This window comes from Typha angustifolia, chromosome 14, assembly GCF_048772165.1.
Source record: "Typha angustifolia cultivar Huaian chromosome 14, ASM4877216v1, whole genome shotgun sequence".
Taxonomy (NCBI): domain Eukaryota; kingdom Viridiplantae; phylum Streptophyta; class Magnoliopsida; order Poales; family Typhaceae; genus Typha; species Typha angustifolia.
In genome coordinates this window covers 7,475,559-7,502,136 of record NC_133252.1, presented here as the reverse complement: position 1 = coordinate 7,502,136, position 26,578 = coordinate 7,475,559, and the positions used below count along the sequence as shown (strand labels likewise).

General features: G+C 38.6%; 2 protein-coding genes across 5 annotated transcripts in view; one reads left to right on the top strand and one right to left on the bottom strand.

Moving 5' to 3' along the window:
- The window catches only part of LOC140776468 (uncharacterized), a 32,922-nt gene extending 31,647 nt beyond the window's left edge, over positions 1-1,275 (top strand). The window contains exon 11 of one of the 4 annotated variants that reach the window (XM_073120183.1): positions 775-1,275. In XM_073120183.1, coding sequence (XP_072976284.1) covers positions 775-863 — 89 coding nt within the window. In that variant the 3' untranslated portion in view covers positions 864-1,275. The remainder of the gene's footprint in view (positions 1-774) is intronic. The other 3 variants (XM_073120185.1, XM_073120184.1, XM_073120186.1) reach the window with 3 other exon arrangements.
- A 16,370-nt stretch (positions 1,276-17,645) lies between these two features.
- LOC140775333 (RNA demethylase ALKBH10B-like) lies at positions 17,646-24,949 on the bottom strand. The gene is made up of 7 exons (XM_073118564.1): positions 24,374-24,949; positions 20,737-20,867; positions 20,466-20,583; positions 19,354-19,455; positions 18,776-18,891; positions 18,535-18,689; positions 17,646-18,295 (listed from the first exon to the last, which is right to left on the bottom strand). Exons 1-7 carry the CDS (start codon positions 24,816-24,818, stop codon positions 17,866-17,868), a joined length of 1,497 nt encoding a protein of 498 aa, XP_072974665.1. The 5' UTR covers positions 24,819-24,949; the 3' UTR covers positions 17,646-17,865.
- Positions 24,950-26,578: the final 1,629 nt, after the last annotated feature.

The following is a 26,578-nucleotide window of genomic DNA, read 5'->3' as shown; positions in this document are numbered from 1 at the left end:
ATACTTGAAAACTTGAAAACCCACTTAAATAATGAATTCGATCCCAATATGAGACCACACTGATTAACTATTTATTTCGAAGTATTTTTACTGTTTAGCCTCAATTTTGCAGCTCTTCTTTTTTACATTACACTATTTCAAAAACTTAAGATCTTTGTGTTATTGATAAATGTATAGAATTTCCAAACCTAATAGGAAAAGGATACTCAACATTATGTGCGTGTGACAAAAAGTTTATAAAAACTTGTAACACCTTTTGAGCCATTCGTTGTACCTACACATAAATGAAAGAGGGCATGAGGGTAAGAGATATATCTATTAAAATATATTCACTAATTGATGTGTTTTTTCTGTCAATCAAGTGCTTTTAAAATTATTTGGCATCATCTACACACATTCACAGCATGTGTAGATTGTGTTTTCATTGATAATCATGAGGACATCGCTTGGTGCGACTCTGTATCACCCATCTAATGCATTCAAGTTTGGAAATCCACCTCTATAAATGAAAGTAAGACTATTCATCTCCCTTTTGTAACTCCCCATTGGTGGGAGCCTCCTGCAATTGGATGCCTTCTTTTCTTAATGACTTCATAAATGGAACTTGGTAAAGCCTGCTCAAGAACTTGGTAAGACCTGCCAATTGTTAGGTCTGGTAGCTATTTACTGTAATCTGGCAAGAAACCTGTTATGTTATAGAATTGGCAGGTTTTCAGCTATATCAGTTTCACCATGGTTCCTCTTCAACAGTTCCTTGACTTACTGTTTCTTTAGCAGGTGAAGATGAGCAATTTGAAGAGGAGAAAGATTTAGTTGTCAAAGAAATTGAAAGACTGTCTCATCTTTCTATGCCCACAGCTTAGGCCTCTTTGCTGTTATATAATCTCATACAATTCCATGTCTTTGATTTCTATAGCATTTGTCACACCATATAGAAGAGTTGTTTATTAATGGGAATTGTCTATAAGTGTGGTGTTTCTATGGAATGCACCTACGGAACTCTATCTGTAGTGTTGTGGACTTCTGAGTTTTTTATCAGCACAAAAGCAAGTTAAAAAAGAAAGGAAATTGATAAGAAATGGTTCATATATCAATTTCTTTTCTTGAGAGTCGATGGGAACCCCAGTTATAATAAATTGAAGAGAAGAATGTATAAAGGTAGAACAAAAGATGTGTTTCATAATATGGGTGTTAGTAAAAGAAAGAGAATTATGGTTTTGCATGAGTGACTTATTTGAAAATTGAATTATATAGGTGAAGAAAAGTGATTTCACTATACCCTTTCATGATGGTGTACCCGAGTGATCCACTTTTGGATTATTTCTGTCAGGGAACCTTTTGAAATTTATTTGTACTTGACTATATGTTTTGGACATTTTTTATTGTTTTACATTTTGCCTTTTGGAATTTATTTGTACTTGGCTATAAGTTTTGGACATTTTTTATTGTTTTACATTTTGGCCCTTGAGATAGTTTTCATTGATGCACGGAGTGCATTGATTTATCTTGTATTTTTGGGTAGATTTTATCATCATATTATTTTTGTCTTATTGAATTTCAAATTGATGCATCTTGTGATTTAGATGTTTTCTTTGTCTTAGTGGTTTAGGGCAGTTGTTATTGAATTAGGTTTCGGCCCTTTTGTTCGAATTTATTAATGTATCATGTTTTGGACTGTATGCCTTTTATCGGATTTCCTGTGTCTTAACGGCGTAGTCTTAACAAAGTTTGTTGCTGTTGTTGGATTTCATTTTCATGTTCTCTCTTGACCTTAGACGAATTTGGATGCTGTTAGCACATTTTTACTGATTCGTATTTGACACTTAATCTTCTCGGAAGTAATTAGAAATTTATAAAAGCATTGGATTTTGTTTAATTACTAAAAATTGCTAAAACCTGAAATTTTGAAATTGCTTAAATCTGTTTTTATACTACTGAAAATTCTAAAATTTATTTGCTGGAAATTATGGTGCTGGAAATCTGAATTCTATTTATTGAAAATCGGAAAAGGAAAATTTCTGAATTCTGAAACCGTTAAGTGTAGAAAATTGAAATATGGATTTGTTTGCTTTCTGAAATCTAGGAATTTCGTTGTGCTGAAATTCCGGAAATTATTTTATTCCTGTCATACCTCACCTCAAACTTGTGGGGTCTTTCAGTGTAGATGTGAGCCTTGATGGCAACCTCATACTATGCTATGCTGGCAGGTTGATCAACCGGGAGGATTGGTAAAGTGGGGATCATTCAGCATGAATCCCCCAGATATGATCACAAACTCGTATAGCTTGGCTGTGCCATTGGTCTGGCTACTAGATAAATGGACTAACAAGCATGGGGAAAAAAAAATGCATTCTTCCTCTATCTCTGCTAGGGTTTTCCCTGAGGTTCCACCCTCTTACTCCGTTGTCTTAAACCCAAAGCTCTTGCTAGGGCTCTCCCATTATCTGTCTTCACTTGTGACCTTCCTTCTTCACTATCCTCCTCTTGCCACCTCATTTCCCTTCCTCCATACCTCACCCTCCATTCTTATGTCCCTTTACTTGGTACATGGTTCCTCTATCGACTCACTCCCTTATCTTTATCCATCCCCCTACCCTTACCCCCTCGGGCAAACGTTCTCATCTCTTCTCTCTTGTGACAACATGGAAGTAGCCATCCCTTTGCAGGAAGACAGTATTGTTCCTTTTCGCAACTCCGAGCTTTGCCTCATAAGCAAGCTCATATTCGACAAATCCTACAACATAATAGGGCTTAGGAATGCCCTATCGAAAGCATGGACCGTGGAAGGATCTCTAGAAGTCATAGAAGCTGGCAAGAATGTGTTTTGATTGGTGTTCAAAAGGGAGAACGACAAATGGCGTGTTTGGTATAGTTCTCCATTGTCCTACAACCATGATCTGTTCGCCTTAGAACAGTTCAAGCCCAACTCTCTAGTGGAGAGATAGAAGTTCAGCTATGCTGAGTTTTGGGTCTAGTTCCATGGACTACTGATGGAGTACCTCTCCAAAACAACAGGAAGGAAACTTGCGGAAAGGATAGGCATTACAGCCATCACTGAAACCCTTGACCCGTCGCATTTGGTGTAGGTTCATCCGGATGCGAGTCAGGGTGGACATCACAAAGCCTCTTAGAAGATCGCTCACAGTCTCTCTTCTAAACGAAGCCACCCTTGAGGTCCAAGTAAAATATGAGAGCGGTTTTGCCCCTTCTCTGCTATCTCTGGGAAAGCGAAAGGCGGTCGCCTCTCTCTCTCTCTCGCCTTAAGCCAAATGTTCTCTACCCACCAGCACAAGCACAAAAGCAACCTTTGCTAATGATGGCAAACTCTAAGTGGCATGGTCGAATCCGCCGCTCAGAAAGCAATGAAGCTCTTAGCTTGGAATTATCGAGGATGCGGAGGTTCCCTGACAATTTGGAATCTATGGAACTTCCTCCACTGCACCAATGTCAATATAGTCTTTCTCTATGAAACCAAATATGGCAAGGAGAAGGCTACATCTATAATCACCTTGCTACCTCTGCGCAATAGCTTCATTCTCCGCTCTGTCATGCTTACCAGTGGTTAGTGGCTTCTTTGGGACGACAACGTCACAGTTGAGATCCTATAAGCCAACACTTCATTTTCTCCCGTATTGCAGGTATGAATCTGGACCTTAGTTGGGTCCTTGGCGACATCTACGGAGATCCATACCATGTCAGAGACAGCTTCATTTAGTCGAGGATAGCTCACTATGCCAATAGTAATCACCTCCCTCTCTGCTGTGTAGGAGACTTCAAGTACATAGCCTCCCCGATGGTGAAGGAAGGCGGCCTTACGAGGAGCCCCACCAGAATGCATGAATTTGTCAACTGGATCAACAAGGTAGGACTTGTGGACCTTAGCTTCGTAGGCCCGGCCCGGCGTTCACCTTGTCCAACAAAAGAACGCCATGCAGAATGGTTAGAGAGCGACTTGATTGCGCCTTCACCTATCCTTTCTGGTGCTCCAGAAACCCAAATGACCAAGTTCTTCACCTGTCGGCCATTTCTTCTTACCATAACCCACTGCTCATTGACATTGTGCCTACAGTGAAGAAAGACAAAAGCTAAATTCAGGTTTGAAATTGGTGGCTCAAGGAGGATTCATTCGCCTCCTTTTGTACTAGCTCTTGGAGGCACAACTACAACCCATCCTGCTCCCTATCTTGCAATCTTGCTCTTCTCACCAAACACATTCGGAAATGGGCTAGCAAGAACATCAGAAGAATCCTAAGAAAGATGGAGCAAGAGATTCTCGGCATCCAAAAAAAACCCTTACACTGATAGAGAGTGGGCCTAGGAACAAACACTCGGGAGCATTCACGAGGACCTCCACCTAATGGAAGAAATCTACTGGCACTAGAGGTCCCATGTTAGCTAGATGACATGGGGAGACCGCAACACCTTATTCCATGTGCAACAGGATTAGTACACTTCGTCTATCCATAGATACCTGGTCGAAGGATGAGCAACAAATTAAGAAAGCCTCTGTGACACACTTCAAGCGAATATACAGCTTCTCCAACCTTCCATCTCTAAGAGAACACTAGCACATTGAGAGCCAATTGCCTAAAATACCGCAAGAAGCTGCCTCAACACTCTACGACATACCCACCAAGGAGGAAGTAGAAGATGCCCTTATGAGCCTCGGTCTAGATAAAGCGCTGGGGCCAGATGGCCTTCACGCTTCCTGCAGACTTTCTGACCGACCCTCAGAGATGCTATCTATAGAGAGGTAATCAGCTTCTTCTCAACTAGCAAGATGGGCAAGAAAATGAATCATACCAACATCATCCTGATACCTAAAAAGGAAGACCTGGATGTAGTAGGGGACTACCGGCCCATTAGTCTCTACAACACCACATATAAGGTCATTGCAAAGTTGCTTGCTCTCAGGATGGAGCCCCTCCCGCAAACCATCATCTCCACTCCCCAGAAGGCTTTTGTTCCCAGTAGGTAAATAGTGGATAACAAAGTCTTGGCCCAGGAGATGCTCCGTCACCTTAAAACTTCCAAAAGCTAGAAAGGCTCCTTCATGCTTAAAGCGGACCTCTCCAAAGCCTTTGACCGGCAGGAATGAAATTTCACCAGAGACTATCATGAAGGTTATGGTTTTCCAGCAAAGTTTGTGGAACTTATCCATGCCTACATCTCCACTGTTACCATCTCTGTCCAGATCAATGGTGTAGCCGAAGGCTTCTTCTCTCCTATCCGTGGTCTACGTCAAGTGCACCTCCGCTAACCCATTTGATGTTCACCAACGACTTGCTGCTCTTCGGAAGAGCCACCACTAAAGAGGCATCTAACTTGAAGGCAATCATTGACCAATATTGCAACATCTCTAGCCAAGCAATAACTTCAACAAATCAGTGATTCACTTTAGCAATGGTATAGACCAAAAGAGATGCAACATGGTGATAGCTGCTGTCAGAGTTAGATTACTTCAAGGAGAAAAATACCTTGGGAACCCCCTCCTCTTACCTAGGTCCAAGCTGAAAGCTCATGCCTTTGTTATAGAGAAAATCTAGTAAAAACTCACCCCGTGGAAGGCAAACTTGCTCTCGCGGGCAGGTAGGTGCTCATATAGTCTGTTCTAAGCTCAATACATGTTTACTTCATAGCCTTGTTTATCTACCCTACGGAGCTGATAGCAAAACTTAACAGCTAGATGAGAGATTTATGGTGGAGATTTAACAATGGATGTAAGCATATATATTTGAAAAACTAGAATGCTCTCTGTAAAACAAAGGAAGTCGATGGTCTTGCCATTCGGTGGCTGGAGCCGGTGAACCAAGCTCTAATCATGAGATTGGCATGGAGGCTAATCAAGCACCCCAATTAGGATTGGGCTATTTTCTTAAAAGATAATTATTCCGCAATCACTCCTTATGGAATGCATGACCAAGGATGCAAGCCTCTTGGACGTGGAGTTCCATACTCAAGGTGAGAGAACCGCTACGAAAATCTGTGGTGTGGCAAGTGGGTAATGGACAATCCATATACATCAATACGGACCCATAGTGAAGGACCTTATGAATGGTGCAGCTTGGGACGTAGCTAGAGTTCTAGCAGTGCTCCCCACCAGTGTGGCTCAAGCAGTCAAAAGCATCCTCATCAACCCCGCAAGCATTGTTGTACCAGATAGGCTTATCCGAACCCATACCTCGTGGGAGAGTTCTCCCTAAAGATTGCCTTCAACGCCCTATCAAGTGACAACTGGACGAGCTCGCCCTCAAGTGAGGCCAAGCATCAGCTTTGGAAAACTATCTAGAGCTACAAGAAAGTCCTGTCAAGAATTCAGACTTTTCTTTGGCGATGCCTAAGCGGTGCAATCTCGGTAGGATATGAAGTGGCGAGGCATGTTCCCCACATGGATGCCTATTGTCCAGTTTGTCATGCAGCTTCGGAGAGCATGGATCATCTACTATTAGGGTGCAACTTCATGAGGGTGGTTTGGTTTGCCCGTGAGCTAGGGTTCTGAGCTAGCAGTGCACCGGACTGAGTGGACAAATGGATCTCCTTCATGGCCCCTAAGCTCTCCTCGGATATGCTTGCATACTCTTTCAGGATAATGTGGGAGATTTGAAAAACTTAGAACGATCTGGTACATAGAAACATCATGTGTTCGCGCAGCTCCGTGCTTGAGAAGTCGAAAAGGGATGAAGCTCAGACTAAACACCAGCAAAACGAAGCCAAGATTGTTACAACCCACCAGATGGTGCAAGAGAAACCTAGCAGTAGCGACCTTGTGTGTTGGGTAGATGCCTCCTAGAGGGATAACTGCTCGAGTTGTGTTAGCATCCTTATCAGCAAATACCCGAATCAGTTTTGTGAAGCAAAAAGCACCTACCTCGATCACTATCCGATATCTTAACTAGTGAAACTCTAGCCCTGTTAGATGGCCTAAGGATGGTGGGTAGATCACTTATTTTTTTTGGCAACAAACATATATCTATATATTCATTACCACAAAAGAGGACCAAAAGTGATATCTGGTATCCATCGAGAAACCCAAAGCATCCCTATACAATAGACTAGAAACATCATTTGACTGGGTGTTAAACCAAACCATCGAAAAGGACTGAACTCACCCTTGGTTAGCCAACCTATATGCAACTAGGTTGGCCTCCCGATAACAGTGGGAGAAAAGGTTGATATAAAAAAAAGAAAAAGCTGAAAAATATTGAAAAAGGTATGCCGCCATTACCACAGATAATCCTTCTTGGATTGAAGAATGTTGATTAGCCTTTGCGAGTCAGATTCCACTAGGAACTCAGATAGATTATGTTTTCTTGCTTGAATAAGGGCAGCCTTTAGCGCTTCTGCTTCTGCCTCCAGTTGGTCTTCAGCATTCCCACCCAGGGTCCTGGCTAGAACAGCAACCCCCTTCGAGTCTCTAACGTAACCCAATCTAGAAGATCCGTCTTGTTTAAGGAATGATCCATCCGAATTTGAGTTTAAGCCTCCCTCTTGGTGGTGGCCTCCATCTTCTTAATTCACTACTAGCATTAGTGGGCTTGTTGGTGACTCTATTTTGTTGCATAGCCTCCGGTGCAAGGGCCAGTGTTCTGAACATAAGCTGCCTACTTGTACTCTTTTTCTGCTGGAATAGCTCTTCATTTCAGGCCTTCTAAATACTCCACATGCCACAAGCAACCATATATTTCACAAATGTCGCAGCCTCTTTTGTCATACTATCTCCTTCCTTCATCCAGCTTCCTTCTATCTAGTCATTGCTTGACTTGAAAGTCAAACCCAAGTGTTGTTCCAAGGTCTGCCATAGGCCTTTAGCTCTAGCACACTCCACCAGCAAGTGTTTTTCAGTTTCATCTTGCTGCCAGCACAGCTAGCAGAGTCTGCTAGGCCTTAATGAAAGCTGATAGAGTCTAGAATTAGTCAGCAATCTATTCCATAAGACTTTGCATAAAAACATTTTAATTTTTGGAGCAATCGGCATCCTCTAAAGGATTTTCCAATCACACCTAGTAGTCACCGGTTTAGCCCTAGACTCTCTGATTATATACTTAGTAATAAACGCTGAGGTTGGTTTGCCCATGGGATTTGGGCCCCAAAACCAAGTATCATTGACCTCAAACTGAGGTATCTGCTTAGTCATGATAAAATTGGCAAGAAACGACTGAAAACACCTGAGAGTTTTCCTCCTATCTCACTGTTGGTCGGTGATTAACTAATACACTTTCTTATCATGCAACATAAGGTTCATATTGACAAACGTAGACCACATAGCTACGGGAATATTAGAAATCCAAGGATCATCCAAAATACTCGTATCCGCCCCAACCTGATTGATTGCAACGCATCGACCATACTTCGAAAAATGACAGACTTACTAGCCCTCCTCCACAGCCTCCTCCACGGCTTAACCCTCCCATACTTCTAGATAATGAGCTTAACCCAATTCTTGTCCTTAGCATGCAATAAATCAAAAGCATGAGAACCAGTAAGAGCAGTTCTGGCATCTGGAAGCTGCCTTAAACCTAGCCCACCATCCCATCCAATAAGATGAAGCCCCTCGGCATCCTTGCCTTTTCCCCATAGAAAAGCTCTGGCGACCCTATCCACTTTGTCAATCACCGTAAGAGGCACCATAGTACTACACATAGCATAAGTAGGAATAGCAAGAATTGTAGACTTGATAAGGGTAGCTCGCCCTGCCTGATTTAGGGTTGCAAGCTTCCACCCATCAAGTTTACTCTTGGCCCTATTTATAATATGCTCAAAGTGCTTAACTTTAGGATAGGATGGCTGAATATTAATGCCCAAATAGGTAAACGGATAGCTCCCTGCCTCAAATTAAGGGCCCTAGCCATAGACTGGCCCAAGTGGTGACAAGCCCAAGTAGGAAGAAAGATGGCCGATTTGCTCCGGTTAACCTTTTGATTAGCATGCACAAAGTATTTATCCAAAATTTCATTTAAGATCTCATAATTAAAGGAACTTGCTTTAATAATGATTAAAATATCATCAACAAACATAAGATGATAAATCTTCAAACTATCCGTAATTTAAAAACCATCCAAAGACCCATCATCCATAGCATTATTAAGGAGACTAGACAACACTTGTGCACATAGAATAAATAGATACGGGGATAAAGGTTCGCCCTGTCTCAACCCACATGAGCTCTTCATCCAAGGCAACGCCAACCCATTTATCATAAAAGCAAAAGATGGAGAAGTAATGCATGCTTTTATTAACTTAATCCAATTCTTGTCGAAACCCATCATATTCATAACATCAATGATAGCCTCTCTACTTAACCTATCATACGCTTTTTCCATATCCAATTTCATAATCATATAAGGCTCATCTCTATTACCCCCCCTGAATAGAATGCACAAGCTCTTGCACTAAAATTGTGTTATCTACAATAGATCTTCCCGCTACAAAGGCAGATTGCTTAGTGCTCACCAAACTAGAAAGCCATGGTTTCATCTGATTAACCAAAACTTTAGCTAACAATTTTAGCCAACAATCTATAAATAACATTTCATAAAGAGATAGATCTAAGGTCTTTCACATTCATAGGATTAGGAATTTTTGAGATAAGAACTACATATTCCCCATTCATTGGGTAGGTTACCAGAATTTTGAAATCCTTTTAGAGTCTCGCAAATATTATTCCCCACAATTTCCCAATCATTTTTGTAAAACTCAACATGATAGCCACCACCATAGACCAAAGGGTCTTACAGATTTCATTATAAGACAGAGGTTTAGTGAGCTCATCATTGCAAAGAGGATTAACTATAGGTAACACAGGCCACACCTTATCAGCATTCACATCATTAGCATGCGCCCAGATTTTAGCATAATAATTAGTAAAGCAATTCACAAAACCATTCTAGCTATCAATATAAATATTATCATCACTAAGCATCGAGACAATACGATTTCTCCTTCTGCGAATAATAGTAGCAGTACAAAAGAATTTAGGATTTCTGTCTCATTTTTGGACCCAATTGTTCCTAGACTTTGCCTGCCATTTTTGGTCTACTTGCCTCAGAAGAGCAATATGCCTTCTATAGGCAATTTGGAGCTCGAGAGACTCATTATAGCTAAAGGCACCATCACTATCCCTAATTTCCAAGAAATTAATCCTATCCCTCACCAACTTCAAAACGTTTTCAAGTTTTCCCAAATTGTGCTTATTCTAGTGCATAACATTAACCTTAGTTTTCTTTATAACTCTAGAAATATCATTCATAGGACTACCAAATCCACTAGCCCAAACATTAGCCACAATATTCTTAATATCAGGGTACTCAAACCAAAAATGCTCAAATCTAAAAGGCTTTCTTATTCTTTCATGAGGGAGATCAAGCGTTAGGAGCAACGATGCATGATCAGACCTAGTTTTCTCAAGATGTCTAACAGAACTATGAGGAAAGGAATTAATCCACTCCTCATTGGCTAAGGCCCCATCCAGCCTAACCCACGCCGTGGCCCTTCCCTTACAGTTATTACTCCACGTGAAGGGAGGTCAGCAAAACCAACATCAATCAGAGCATTTTGTGTAAAAAATGATCTAAACTCACGGACTTTATGATTGAGATAAAACCTTTTACCCCCTGTCTTTTCATCCGCATCCAAAATAACGTTAGAATCACCAATAAAACAGCAAACCATATTAATCGAGTTTAAAACCTCCAATTTAGCCCACATATTATGTCTAATGAAATAATTATTACTTGCATATATCCCTGATATTATCCAAGGGTTCATACCTGGTACTGTAACCATCGCCTATATTACTTGATCACGGGCAAAAAGGAGACACTCACACCATTTCTTAGTTCCAGGCCATTATGATAATCACAGAGAATCCTCTGCTCAGCATCGCCTCGGCCTTCCATTCTTGCCCTAATTTACTAGCCATGAAAACACCTTTAATAGAGTCTATTATTATTTCTAATAGAATAAACATAAACAGTTTATAAAGTATAGTTAGCTCGCAACACCAGTTGATTATGTCCGATTTTGAGGCCCCCCGACAATTCTATACTATTATTGACATGGATTAAGAAGAGGTTCCCCTTCCGAGGTATTATTTGCTTTTCCTCTTACTTTTCCCTTGGCATAGAGTTTGGGTCCGCTTTTCTTTGTTTTCTTTTGAATAACTCTTCGAGCTGCTTCGAGGCTTCCACTTGCCTCTCCAAATCTTCTAACAGGCTTGCTTCCACCCGTTGTAGTGTCCATGCTTTCTCAATTCTCTTCTTGCTTCTTCTCGGCCCACTCATCATCAGATTCCTCCATGGCATGCACTTTATGACCTTTATGTTCAAGGATCTGGATACCTATCAGGGCTTCTCTCGCTTTTTCTGTGATCAAGGTATGGTTTTCCATATCCATCCCCTCACCCCTTGTAGTGCTCCCACTCACTCAGGTGGATTCCTCCTAAGCCACTTCCCTTCTACCACCAAGGGTTCAGGGCTCGCCATATAGCCTCCCAGATCAACCTTGGCAGCCAAAGTGTGCTCACTAGGGTTTTCCTTTCTCGGGTTAGTGACAGCCTTTCTCCACAAAGGAACCTTGATGAGGTTAAACTTACCAACCTAGACCCTAGACGCGCTTTAGGTACGTGTTCTCAGGTCCAAGGAGGCAACACCTCCCTTTCCCCCTATCCTATCATCCTGACCTGGTCGTTCATAACCGAGTGGGCTTTACTTGCCCGAGACGGCACTTCCTCAATTTCTCCCATCATCGTATCCAATATGGCTTTAGTGATTTTTAAAGATTGTCTTGATTTTCCAAAAATAGCCACTCCACCCTACTGACTTGGACCATCTAACGGATCAATTTTGATCACCTTAGTCCCCCATGCCAACCATTGGGATAACCCCCCCTCCCCCACCCCTTGATCCTCTCATGAGGCATCCCCACCTTATGCCCCTCACTCCCTAGCACATGACTTTCTTTAGTCAACTTATTTCGAGTTGGCTATGCCTCCCCTAGCTCGGGTTCCAAGTTACCCCTTCCTCGTGTGCCTAAGTTGGACTCACGAGTCATCCACCTTTGTCCTCTACCACCTCTACTGCGTCCACCTCTATGAGTTCCACACAAGTTGTTATGGCCTCTTTCCTTTTCAACCCGTAGATTGGGGCCAAAGCGCAGCTCATCTGGCTCCTCGCCATCACCATTGCTTTCTCCCTGCACACTAAAAACTTCCTAGTTATTAGTAGTACTCGCCTGGGCAGAGAGGTTATCTTCTAGCCCCTGCGATCTAACACATGGTGCCATCCTCTTTGGAGGGTCCAGACAGTTAGATACTCGATGCCTTATCCTCCCACAAGCAAAGCAAAATTCTGGTAGGTCCTCAAAGTTGAGTTTCACCTAAACCTTCTTCATCCTTATTCCCACCGACAGAACTTGCCGCAAAGGCTTAGATAGATCAAGATCAATACACATGCGAGCATGTCGACGTCTTGCTATAGAGATCGTAATCTCATCTACCTTGAGAGGGTGGCCTATCCGAGCAGCTATGTTGGTAAGGATATTTAGGCACCAGCATTCTTGGGGCAAATCTATGAATCTCACCCACATCGGGGCCGATTTAACCACCTCCTTAGAGGCCTGGAAATTAGGCTTCCATGGGATAAGATTTAAAACTTGACTTCTAATATTCCAACGTCCCTCAGTAAGAGCTCTTATCATGTCTTCCTCCGAGGTTAGTTAGAATAGATAAAACCCACCCATCAAATCGGAAGCAAGAAACGAAGCAGTCATTGACTAGATTTTTGCTAATATTCCCTTAAGGATCTCAATAGGAATAGATTTACCAAGAAAGTTACCATGAAGTCCAAAATTCCATTCTTCACAACTCTACTCCAGTAGCTCAGGATTAATCTCAACTGAGTCCCCCTCCCCTTCCTTGCTTATCATCGCCAGGATGTGCTTTGGTATTGTGCGCGGCAGTCTTGGCCTGAACCTGAGGTTCGCCAGACTGTTTCCTTTAGACTTAGCTTCTTACCTTGCCCATCCTCCAACACTCCTTTCCCCTTAGGGTCAGGTGGTTGTGGAGGGGTTGGCTTTGGTGAAGTCGAAGATTCGACTTCGCCCATAAGGGACACTCAAAGTAAAGACAAGCAGGATTCACCTAGCCCTAGCAGAGTAGTAAAGACAAGCACACTCACACTATCTATTCCTAGATCACTTCGGGAAGGAAAGGGATGGGTTCTTAGTTACTTCTATTTTTTTAATTACTCTTTGTTTTAAACTACAGGTTATCATATCAATCAGTACGTTTATTTTTATATATCCACTACAATGCAGTATAATGCATGGATATTTAACCCCGCAGTACATTGTACTGCTTGGATCTTACCCCCACAGTGTGCTGTACTTTGTGGATATTTACTTTGCAGTGCACTGTAATGCGTGGATATATCTCTGTATAAATATCTAACACACATAACTAAAAGCAACCAAAAAATTCTAACTATAACTAGAAAGAAATTCATAAAAAAAAATTAAACTTTACTACACAAATATAAAAATAAATTGTCTCATGTCACTTTACAAATAGTTACTAAACAACATTAAAAAAATATAATTGTTCTTGTTCGTCAATTGGTTTTTAAGAACCCATCCTCCGCAATTTGCACATGTTTAATTCACAACCGCTTCATATCCTTTTTTGAAATGCAACGACGGATATGAATAGTTGAATACAATCTATGTATTCAAATAAAAAGATGTCAAATCATTGCTGAAGTATTGCCATAGAATGTGAGAGGCAGAAGTTACTTCCATCCACTTTTATTTGCCACTTCATTATCATATATTCCTTTCTCCTCATCCTTCAAATTATTTGTAATCCATTCTCCTTGATTTGATGATATGTAGATTAACCATAGTTACTAAAATAATAAAAATGATATATACAATATGGGGATAGTAACCATTTGTTGTGCCTTGCTATAATATCCATTGGCCAAGATCGAAGCATAATGATGTTGCAAACCCATCATAAGATCAACAACTAAAAGGTGCTAATGTAGAGATATGTTCAATCAAAATATCCAAAAGTTCACATTACGAAGTGAAGTCTCCTTAATTGGTGCCACACTTAATTCGATGAATGATTTAGAGCCATCCTTCATGGCTCTCTGTACGTCGGCATCAACAAAATTATGTGAAACAGTAATTACATGTACAACATGTATTAAATAAATTATTGAATATCAGCATCAACATACATGTAATGAAGTGTCCGTGAAACAACATGGAGCATATATAGATTCAGTGTCAAATGTGGCACGTTTTGCCAATATATGTTGACGAACATTGATCACATCATCGACTAGCATTCCTCCATTTTAACTCTATGATGTGTTCTCTGTATACATGAACTGTGTCATCTATTTAAATGACGAATGAACTATAAAAATTATATAAAATATAGGTAATGTTAGTTGTAATACATAAATAAAGCAAAATATGCCCCAAAAAATATTCACATAAGTTCACATTACCACATAATACAACGTAATAGAAGGACATAAGTCTATACTGGAACACAACTTAACGTGCACTTCAATTACAAAAGCAATATAAACATAGAAATTAATATAAATATTGAAATAATAAGAAGGTGAAAATACAAATATGAACAATAATGACTTACGCATCCTATAGTTCAGTAATTTTTACAATAATGATTCTCATGCCGGCTTACTACTTTCTTTCTGGTCGATATAAATATTTGCTTTATTTGAGGCTTCATAGGTGAGATGTCTTGCGAGTCTACAAAAAATAATTCATCTTTCTTTTTATTGGAGGTTTGATTTTCTATTTGTTCACAAATCTTGTTAGTGATATGATGAACTGGATTTATTTTATTTTCTTATTGGATCCCAGAGACATCTTTCTCTTTACCCTCATCTTTCTCTAGATTCTTATAATTTTCATCGGCCTGAGATATCTCTCCAATCTCATCTTTCTCTTCAGCCTCAAAGTGTTCTTTGATCTTGTCTTTCTCTTCAATCTCGTTATTTAGTTTATAAGTCTTTTGCATTGGTTTAGATTTTCCATGTATTCTTGAATATGAGTGAATAAGAGGGCTTATAACTTCCTTTTCCCTCATTGGTACTTCCTTGGTCTTAACCATTAATTTGACCATCTCATGGACTTCTTTCAATAAAACCTTGAATTCCATCTACTTTTTCTTCATATCATTTAAATGAACAGCAACACGTTTCCTCAATTTCTTGAATTTACTAACAAGAATCTTTATTTTATCTAAAAAAATATAGTTAAAAAGTACGAATAAATAGATAATAAGTAAATTTTAAAAAATGAATAATAAGTACAGACATATTCCTCGGCAATGCAAAGGAATCCTCAGCACTATGGATATAATTCTACGCTACAGTGCAAAGGAATTCTTAGCACTACAAATATAATTCTGCACTGCAGTGTAAAAGAATCCCTAGCACTGCAGATATAATTTTGCATATTCATATTTAATATTACTGATATATAGACATTATTAAAAAGATTCATATAGAAAACAATCACAAAATTACACCACATCCTCCTCCTTTTGTATAGGAGGCTCTTCCAGTTGTGCTTGGCTTTGATCGATTCCAACATTTGTACTTGCTAGGCTATCTGGTATGCCAATGGACGTGTACGATATACCAAGTGATGTAGTAAATAGCTCAAATACATAAAATATAGGTTAAAATAGAGACTAATATTTATTTAAAAAAAATGTGATGAATGGTAGGTTACTTTGCCGACAGTGAGCTCCAAGATGTTCCACTGATATGTCTGTCGCCTTCTGATAGGAACATTTGTCCAACAAAATAAGAGAGGAGAGTTGTCTGTGCTCGTTTCCATCTTAATTGTTAATTTGTAAAACCATACAAAGATGAGAACCACTACTTCATTTAAATAAGAGACAACCTTTTTGCCATGTCTCCAAATACTGTAGTCAGCTATGCGACTCCTCGACAAATTTCAACAAGTACTCATGGATAGTTGCACACCATGAGTACTATGGGATCTCGTTCAGATTTTCAAGATGTAGTGTCAGCCCAATAGCAATAGTTGTTGCGTAGGAAGAAAATACATGTAAACATAAACAAAATGAAAAGGTATACAAAATCGGGTACATCTATGTCATCATCACTTGACGATAGTGACGCAAGGCAATTCTCAATAGTAGGGCGATCTATTCTTCGACCCTTCGAATGACGCTGTACCCATAAAGCAATTTCGTCGGTCCTATATATTGTTAACCTCCCTTTCTTCTATCGGTAGATCACATTTTTTTTATACATGTTACAAGGTCAACTCTACTAGTCAATTCGCTTATCAGAAAATAATGGTCTCTGTCACACCGAAAAAGGTGTTATGCAAACCACAATGCACTACCACCGTCCTCGTGGTTATGCAAACTGCAATGCAGCACCACCCTCTCGCCTCGCCTTATCATGGGTGACGATTCATAGCTCGTCGTGTGGGGTTGGGGACTATGCATGAAAATTGTAGAGTGTGGAGAATTATGGTTGTTCAATGTGTATTTATAATTATTATTCTTTTTACGAAGAGGGGAACCGTAAAATACAATGTGTACACAAATAAATGTCACATAGAGAACTGCTGCTAGTACAGGAAATTTTGTCACAATAAATGTGGGGAAGGTTATAAATATTGTTTTTCTCAAACAATACGGTAAAAAAGAGAAATGCAGGAAAGTATGTATTAAATACATTATAATATGATTTTATGGAGTTCATTAAGTCAACAATATAATAAACTATTCTCATTTTAGAAAAATACTATTTACTATTACTATTTTAACATATACTTAAGGGTATTTTCGTTATTTGATTTAAAACATCACTAATTCCGATACAATTTTATTATTATTTAATATTTTAATATTAATTTTATGTCATATTAAATATAATTATTATTTTTTATACTAGTATTGAACTAAATATTAAAAAATTTATATTGGTATTAGCTCTCTTGCAGTATTAAAAATTAGAATGGTAATGCGTATTCCACCTTCAAGTGAACACAGCCTTAGTTTTCTTTATTTTTTTCTTTAGTTTTGTTTTCTTCTTTTACCTTTTCTTTTATTTTAAATTTTTCTTCTTGTCGTTGTTCTAGACGTGCAATCCCTCCAACAAATCGACAACTTCTAACTAAAAGCTGTCTGGCCAAAAGAGAACCCAATCCAAGTCACCTGCGAGAATCAGATAGATGGTTAAAATCTGGTGACCATGCATGCAACATAATATTGATAGATTAAAATAATCTTAGAAACCAAGCACATAAGAACTTAAAATGATGGATTTACCTATTTGTTTAGGATGCAAATTATCACAAGTTCTATCCCTGTAAATAGATCAAATTGTGAAACATTACAAACTATAAGATGAGTAAGATAAGTAAATCATCCCTCTGTTCTTGTGAAGAGCTACCAGAAGGGGAAAAAAACAAGAAGTGGTACCAGCTGATACTGAGTATTGAAACTTCAAAGAAATGCATAAGGAACTGAAAGATGAATCATTGCAGATTGGAGAAATGATAGAAAGGCATTGTCTATTCTTGAAGAATTAGCTCATCCATCCTAACTCTAACTATGGTGATTATCCTAACAGATAAGAAAAGCAGCTTACTGTAGCAAAGAAAACCTTGTACAGAAACAAAGCCCTCTCCATAGCTTGTTGATAAGCACAAGTTGCAGAGTAACAACAAGACATAACAGAACTCAATGCCAACATTGATGAATGCCGACATCTAGAATTGGCTTAGACTCACCTCCTATCAAAGAATTTAACAAAATATTTGAGATAATAAGTACATCTCTTATCCACATGCTTTCAGTGGAGATGGTAATGAAAGGAGCTTCCTCCTTTGTATACGCGGTGGTAGATGCTTGGTGTACTTCTTGGGGCCAACTTTCCAAGGTAAGAACACTCCGGTGCCGCCATTGTGTGTGGTTCTTCTACTGTGGCCCTCTACAATTGGCCTTGCTGGTGCTAGCATGAGAACAGGAGCTCGAAGAGTCATCCCCCATGCAGCTGGAATCACAGCATGAGCTCCATAGCCAATGACGCCGCTATTTGGGAGTGGCGATGTTCCAGATTGCCATACTGTCATAGCATTTGTTGGAGAAGGATGGATGTTTGTTGAATCTCTAACCTTTATAAATGTGATGCTCACTCTCTTACTTTCAGACGGGCAAACTACATGCCTTGCCATGTCAGCGCTGTTGCCACGCATTACTAGGAGTGACCTGCAAGTTTGTTTTTCTTGTGTCAAATGCGAGTCACCAACTAGAAAATATATCTACTTGTGCATGAATCTCTCACCAATTTGGTCTCTGGGAATGGCAAGATGCATTCATTCTTACTCTCATTGTATCATGCATATACTATCAACTCGGGATGGACAGAGATGATCATATATAATTGTTTCAGTAGTTGTATATTCTTTCTGCAAGTCATTATATTGATAGATCACATTGATGCTTACCCTTCCTTGAGTACAAGTGTTAGAGGACCCTTATAGTTCCCATTGTGATCACTGATGAGTGCCCTTCCAAAGGCCATGGTGGTTTCAGAAAGAAGAAGCGTAGAGATTGGATTATCGAGGTGTGGAGGTTTGAAATATGGCTGTGAATGTTCACCCTGCAGAATAAAAATGGGAATCCATAAATGTCCACTAGAAAAAACCAGAGTTAAAGGCCAGCCTTTAACAGAAAAAAGAGAGCAACCTCATCAAAGAAATTGATAATGCAACTATTTGGCTTTCTACTTTCTGGTATTAAATGCCACTGAACAAAGTGATCGATGACAGCCTGCAGAACTGGGGGGATTGGTTCAATATTACCTAAAAGAAACAGACAAAAATTTACTTAGTCAAGAGCATTTCTGCAACTGTTAACATATACATCTAAAACAACATTTATCTTCTCATAACATATGTAGCATTAATCATGTCTTCGATGTGCTTATCTAGCTATATACCACTGGAAAATGTTTTAACATTTTAAGTAAACCAATCTGTATCCTCTCAAATCTCATTAGTGTAGCATCTCCAATTTCTGAGTATGCACAGCAGTATGGGCAAATTTCCAGCGTGTCAAGCGTTAGATATGTGCAATAAGCAACAGCAGTAGTGACAGGAATCGCAATTATTCTATGATCAATGGACTAGAATAACTGAGAAAGAAACTATGTTGCAAGTCTATAAAAGAATAGATCCGATGAAGAAAATTGAACATATAACAGATGTGGATTCAATGACACCAGATCCCCATGGTAGAAGTCAGCTAATGGGAATGGAATTTACTTGTTGCCTCCTCACTTGTAGGTTGAAATAATGGAGCGCCAAGCTGAATGATCTCTCTCTTGTTTCCTTTCATCTGCTTGTTGAAGTAAATGAAAGTTTCACCTGAATTTAGAAACAACAGTGTAAAAGTGGATAATAATATCATCTAACTAAATAATAGGTGCAGCCTGATTAACTAGTACTTATGGCATTTTCACTGTAACCAGGAGATTTGTTTTTCATACAAACATGACATTTTCTTTATTTCTTGTCTTTTTCACACTCTGAAATGTTGCTAAATGAATTGTTTGTGCTAGCTTTTTTCTAAAGATAATAGTTTCTGCAAAGAATAAATAGTATTCAAAGGAAAAGAATGAGAGCTTTTGGAAAATATTTTCTGCTGCTTTCTGAACAGCTAAATCTTGATATGCATCTGCACTATTCATCTAATACTATAATGGACTATGGTTGCTATATGATATTTAACTGAAACTTGTATACTGTACGAGTGCTTCCCCAACACAGACAAAAGCCTGTTTAGGCATAGAGCCATAGACTAATAAAATACAAATGTTTCATTATTATCTATTGTTATCAAGTACACCAGATTTGGAGTCCTGATATCCATCACCAATCTATTTCAATACTCAAAACAACCAGAGTAATTTCATAATCCTCCTATGTTTCACCGTCTTTTCTCACTACCAAAAGCTTTAACAATTATTGTGAAATTAAATGTTTAGATTATCCCTACTTCATTTTTATAGTATTACGTTATCTTTTATTAGTTGTCCAACATTTACTAAAATTATAGGAATTAGAAAAACCAACTCATTTGAAAGTAATGTAGTCTAAAGTTACCCACAAATAACTAATCTTATGACACACTTATGTCAAGTTTCCCAAAAGTTCAGTGCTCTTTATCCTACCTTTCAATGGTATACACTACATGCTAGCTACTAATCCTTCACAAGTTACTGCTCAAAGATCTTACCATAAAAAATTATTATCAATATTTGAAACAATATTTTCATGAAATGCGACACCAAAAACTTGCCTGACAATGCAATTCAGTTAAATTAATTATTACAATCAAAAGAGAGAAAAAAAAATCCAATTCAGGATTTACTCACCTGAGAGATCTCCATTTCTCCCTGCAAGACGGAGTTCATTGATAAATTTACCAAGCCTTAGAAGTTCAGAATCTGTGAACATGTCCTCGTAGACCTTTAAACCCTTTACAACATTAACCTGATCATATAACATTTGCGAACAACCCATCAAGATCTTGATTTGCAGTTAATACAAAATCAAATAACTCAACAACTACTACTGCTTCCTAGAGCATCTTCTACTGCATCTAAATACTGAAAGTGCACCAAACGATGTCAAGATGCAACTTGCCATATGCCCTTTTACTGATTCTTTGGCAACAAAACCTTTCATGGTTTTGATCCTATCTAGACGTACGGTGCAGTCCTCATGGTTGGAGCATATTTGAACATTTTCCAACAAGGTATGTTCTCCTTGAGATCCTACAAGCCCACAAATAACCAGGATCATTTTACCAAATCCTAAGTACTACTTGAAAGAATGATTAAGCATATTTAATTCTCACATGAAAAATAATTGATCGCTCACTGGTTCACAAAACAAACAAGTAAAGTTGAGTAATATTTAGTTTTATGAAACACTGGCTTATAAGAATTGATCTTTGGTTGTTGGAAATCATTCAACTGTAGAACTTCATACAAAATATTGCCAGAGTAGAATTTCATTCTGCTCAGATATGCATTGTGCTCTTAACTTCATAAATCATAATCTTAGTATACTGCACTGAGAGATCTGAATTGTAACTTCAGGTTCCCACTTGTTTGGTCACTTGTCTGAACTGTAGAAGAAACTTTTCAATAGTACATTTCACATTTGGTAACTTGTCTGAAATAGATGATCTGAATTTTAACTTCAAGTTCCCAACACTCATTGGATAGGTGTCGAATACTTCTACTAAGTATCTGATATTTCAAAAATTATAGAATAAATTTGAATGTTCCTTAGACACTCATACAATATGTTTTGGATATAAGACTTCTCATATGCTATAAAAGTTTATAATATAAATTATCTATCATAGAAATGTCCTGTATACCTGAAAAATAGTACATTTCACACTTTTGGACACTCATACAATATGTTTTGGATATAAGACTTCTCATATGCTATAAAAGTTTATAATAGAAATTATTTATCATAGAAATGTCCTGTATATGTTGCAGAAATATAACGTTGATGCTTATACTATTAGATTATATTTTTCAGGTATTAGCATTGTCATTTTTGACTTTGTAGTATTGTGTATATTTTATTTTTCTCCCATGAATAATTAATGCATGTTTGTGTATTTATATTATAAGTTTAGAAATATTTCCTTAAACTTTTCAATAATATATATTGCTTTTATTTTTTAGCTCTTCTTTCGTACTATAGGGATGATTGTTTATCAATCGGCTTGATGAGAATCTAACGTTAAGATCTTCAAGGATATAATAGCAATGTAAAAAACTTAAAAGATATCATCGATTCAATAGGTAATTAGTTATTTTTAAAATATATTACCTTACACATTATTTTTTGACAATTTTATTATCTTAATAATTTATAAGTAAAAGACATATATATCCTTAACTGAGAGTAACATATATATATTAGAATAAGGGTGTTGATGTCTTTTTGTAATTATCTAGATGAAAGTTTAATTAAATAATTATTTACATATATCTCTCATTAATTTAAGATTAATTTAAAGTAAAATTTGATAAAAGATGGAGATAGAGAATTAAATTTAAATTTAAATCTATTTCCTATAAAGGTAAACAATCAAATTTAAATTGTCTAGAATTAAATGATATCTTCTATAATTAAAGCCTAATTATATCTATCACAATCATATCTATGAGAGAAAACTATTAACGAAAAAAAAGAACGTGCAACTCGGATGACTAATCTTCTTGAAATGTGCTCTTTTTCTTTTTAACGTAATATGATTTTGAAATAAATTTTGACAAACCAGTACCAGGTATGAGAACCGGCTATTATAGCTGGTAGATTATGATATACATTTTAGAGGGGTATTAAAGTATTTGCCTTTATTTTTTTATTTTGCTATGTTCTAAATGTGTAGTATTCTATTTTCTTTAAGATTTGTCGTAACCCCGTGTTGTAATCGTACTGTGTCTCATGTCCATACTTCGTAGTAGAGCGGTAATAATTTTTGCCAAGGGCAGTCTACCAAAACCCAAATGAAGAAAAAGTAAAGTAATTATTATGCAGATTATGTAACTGTTCATGTTCCAAGAACAGAAGACAAATTAATTATTAACCTACTCGGCGATGAGCTGCTTCTTAGTTCTCTTTCCTAATAATCCCACCAATTATTAACCTATTAGGCAATGAGCTGCTTCTTAGTTCTCTTTCCTAATAATCCCAACCCCCACACGTAGAGCATTCATATCTCTTTCCTTGTTCCAAATCAGTTTCTTTATTTATTCCCTAAAAATAAGGAAAGTCATAGCGATTCACTAAATGAAGGGAAACACTGTAGCTTTCATATCCATTTAAATATTCATTTTCCCCTCCTCTAAATTTTTTTTATGACATATAGACTCTTGAACTATTGATAATTTCTCACCTTCTGGTGCCTAAATAAAAAAAGTTGAAAAGACCAGATACCTCATGAGAAAGTATGGGGTGTTTTGGTAAATTAAAATTTTCTTCTTTTTCCTTCTTTCTAAAATACAAGGATAAAAGTATCATATAACTATTCACATAATTTATACGCGAAAACTTAATAAAGAGGGTATTTGAGTCATTTTCTATAATTCAAGAGGGTATATGTGACCAAAAAAAAGTAGAGATATGTGAAAAAGAGTGATATGTATTAACCCTATTTTTAATAATAAAATAGCTAATAAGAATTATAGAGATAATAATATTTATATGGTCTAAGAAATTTGACGTGAAATTTGATAGAAAAAAATGGTTGTCTAAGACCAATCTTATAGGCTACTGTCCGACTGTCCCTTAATCTCTGTTTAAAACGCGCAGACAAACAGAAGCTTCTTGGAAAGTATGACCGAAGAAAAATCGCATGCGGGCCCACAAACCCAATTGCGACGCAACCACGTGGATAGCCCAGAAGAGACGCTGTTCCTAACTAACACCAGATCACCGACCACCTACAATCGGCGCACCCGACACCAACACCAACCACTGGGCCTATGTTTGGGTTGACCTACTTCACCCGACACGTGCCCCACGAGCCGAGAGATCTCATGAGACAAGTCATCAGAGCCCTCAGGCCGCAATCAGACGGCCGACGGGAAGCAGCCGCTTACCAACAACCAGCATGTGATCCTCTTTTTTCACGGAACATAACCTACTAGAAAACGACACGTCGTGCTTTTAGGGGAAAACGAACGCCAAGACGAATCCCCAAATTAGAATTTAGAACAACTCCTCTTTTAACTTCGTCCATCTAGTCGGCAGGAACAAAGGAGACCAAAGTGCGGAATCGCTAAAAACTGGAGTAAAATTTATTGACTACTCAAACTGGAAGGGAGAAGAAGAAGAAGAGGAAAATGGAGGTAGACAGTTGTACGTTTTGGCTGCCCGTTCGTCGCCGTACGATGTACATCAGACGGTCTTGAGGAAGTGAATACCACTAGGAGGCGATGACATCCCTCCTTGTCGGAGTCCTTGGTGGCCATGGTTTGCTTGCGGAACGATTACGGTTAAATTTAACTTCTTCTCCGAAAGGAATTTTTTTTAACTTAAAACTATTAATGATCTAAAGAGCAAATCGTGTACTGGCAAGTGTCCTGGCTGCAGGAAATTCCTGCAGACTGACAGCGTAAGGTTTACTCTTCCGGATTCTAAACAACGATTAGATCCAAAAGTTTTCGAATTCTCAAAATCTATAAATTTATTTAAATCGATTAAATAAAATTTTCTCGGAGTTGAAACTAACAGTAACTTTACTTACCTTCGTCTTCTTCTGATGCCTTGCGATCCGGAGAATCTTCAGAGGATTCCTCCTCAGCCTTGCGATCCAAGGAATCACCCGTGGATTCCTCCTCGGCCACTTCCACCGGCAACGAAACCCTAACTTCGTCGACCTCCTCCTCAGCCGCTTCCTTCTCCGACGAGGTGGCGGCGGACGTCTCCCTTGCGGCGGCGACGCGGCGGAGCTCGGAGGAGACGTCGGCGATGGAGAAGTACTTCTGCATTTGGAGAACGGGGATCCAGTTGATCCTCCGGCGATGGACGGCGGCGAGCACCGCCTCGTACTCCGACCCGCCGCTTGAGATATGGACCAGATGGCCGCAGAGCGCGTCGATGATCGCGTTCGCCGCCGCGAACTCGCCGCGGTACCACGCGATCATCGCGTCTCTCGCGGCCAACTCCGGCGCCGCTGTGGTCATTGCCATCGAGCCACGAAACCCTACGACCTTAGAGAGAGGTATGTATCGTAACTCTTAGAACGATCGGAAAACGACTCCCTATATGACGAGAAAACCTTGGATCTCTCTCTCTCTCTCTCTCTCTCTCTCTCTCTCTCTCTCTCTCCCTCTCCCCCCACTAATGGTGTTTTCGTTTCGAGCGGCGTAGTGTCAAGTCTTTTTGGAGAGCGGGGAAAGGAATACACAAAAGAGAACGAGAAGCAAAGACTTTAGCCGCCCCTAAATATGTATACAAGTAGCCGAAGGAGCGTGTATCTCTGGTGATGACGTGGTGCTTGAACTCATGGGAAGGACGTTTTGCTGGACGGGAGGTAATGTTTTAGATCCAATGAGCTGTCAATTTTGTGTTTCTGTTTATGTTGAGCATTGGGCGTATTTGACCAAACTAGCCCTTCTCACGTACTTATCTATGCAAATTGTCAACTATCCAAACTTATTAGTTATTACCCTAAGGGCACATTTGCTTCAAAAATAATTAGATATTTCTTTTTCTTCTTTTTCTGATACGGCAGCTGTAATCAGCTTAAATTAAACCCTTCCCATAAGGAGAGGCTTTATCAAAAAAAAAGAATGTTACACAAATTTGGGAAATAGGATGACTAGAACCCACTAAAATACATCTAGACTCAGCTTTACTTTAGTTAGTTGTCCAGTTCGCTATCTAATTGACTTCCCATAAATATATAAAATTATAACATTAATGAAAGACCCGAGCAACGTCTTGCACTCAGAACTAAACTCCTTAACCTCACAAACTTCCCATTTTATTCTTCAACATTTTTACTAGCTCAAAAGACTCCAACTCTACTACAATACAGCTATATTCTTTGGCCAACTCTAAACCCAACCCTTTGCATGTAGGGCTAACTCGTCTATAGGTTCCCATGCAGCCGCTAGTATTGAGCCATCCGTCGCATGAAGAATCCCTTTAGCAACCCCTAATAATCTCTTTCTAAGGAGACCCTATCTATATTCACCTTAACCTACATAGGGTCAAGTGCCTTTGAATTAATCACTGCCTCCCTAGCTGGCTTGATCGTCATTTTCACTAGCTTTGCATAATCTTCCACTAGTTGCATAGCTTAGCGCAACACTACTCTTGGATGATCCACGTCACCATAAAAGTCCTTTGCATTTCTTTATTTCCACGTTATTCAGAGGGTAGACGTTATGATTAATTTGCATGAAATGTTATGATTATTTTGATCCGCATTGTAATATGGGGCTAATTAATACTCCACAGGTGGTTGTCGCAAGCTAGTTCCATATCTCTACCTGCATGAAAAAAATAAATGCTCCACACTTTTCCTATAAATACTACACAAAGTACAATTTTTATTGGACCTTATCTGAATTGCATGCAAGTGAGCCTTTGTTGATAGCCGACCCCAAAGAAGTTTCTAATGAAACAACCTCACGCTAGTGCCACTGGTAGCTACCAAAGGTCCTTCTGCCCCCACAAAATAGGTATTCTTATATGCCATTTTAAAATGAGGTATTTATTCTAAGAATAATTATTCTTATGCTCACCTGTGCTCTAAAATAAGGGTGTAATAATTACTTTTGAGATGATAAAAGTTAAAAAAAAAAAAAAGAAGATAAAAAAGTATATTAATAGAATAAAAATTAATGATAAATTGATAATTAGGTTTGTGTGGTATAAGATTTATTTTTGAAGGATAATATTTGTATTTTACATTACGATGATATTTAATTATCATCTGGAC

What these genes read in the sequence shown, in the direction of transcription:
- LOC140775333 (XM_073118564.1), bottom strand. Translation starts at nt 24,818, where the DNA reads ATGGCAATGACCACAGCGGCGCCGGAGTTGGCCGCGAGAGACGCGATG. An exon ending in TTATCAATTTCTTTGATGAG is followed by an intron (nt 18,690 to 18,775) that starts GTTGCTCTCTTT and finishes TTTATTCTGCAG; the next exon opens with GGTGAACATTCACAGCCATA. An exon ending in ACACTTGTACTCAAGGAAGG is followed by an intron (nt 18,296 to 18,534) that starts GTAAGCATCAAT and finishes ACAAACTTGCAG; the next exon opens with GTCACTCCTAGTAATGCGTG.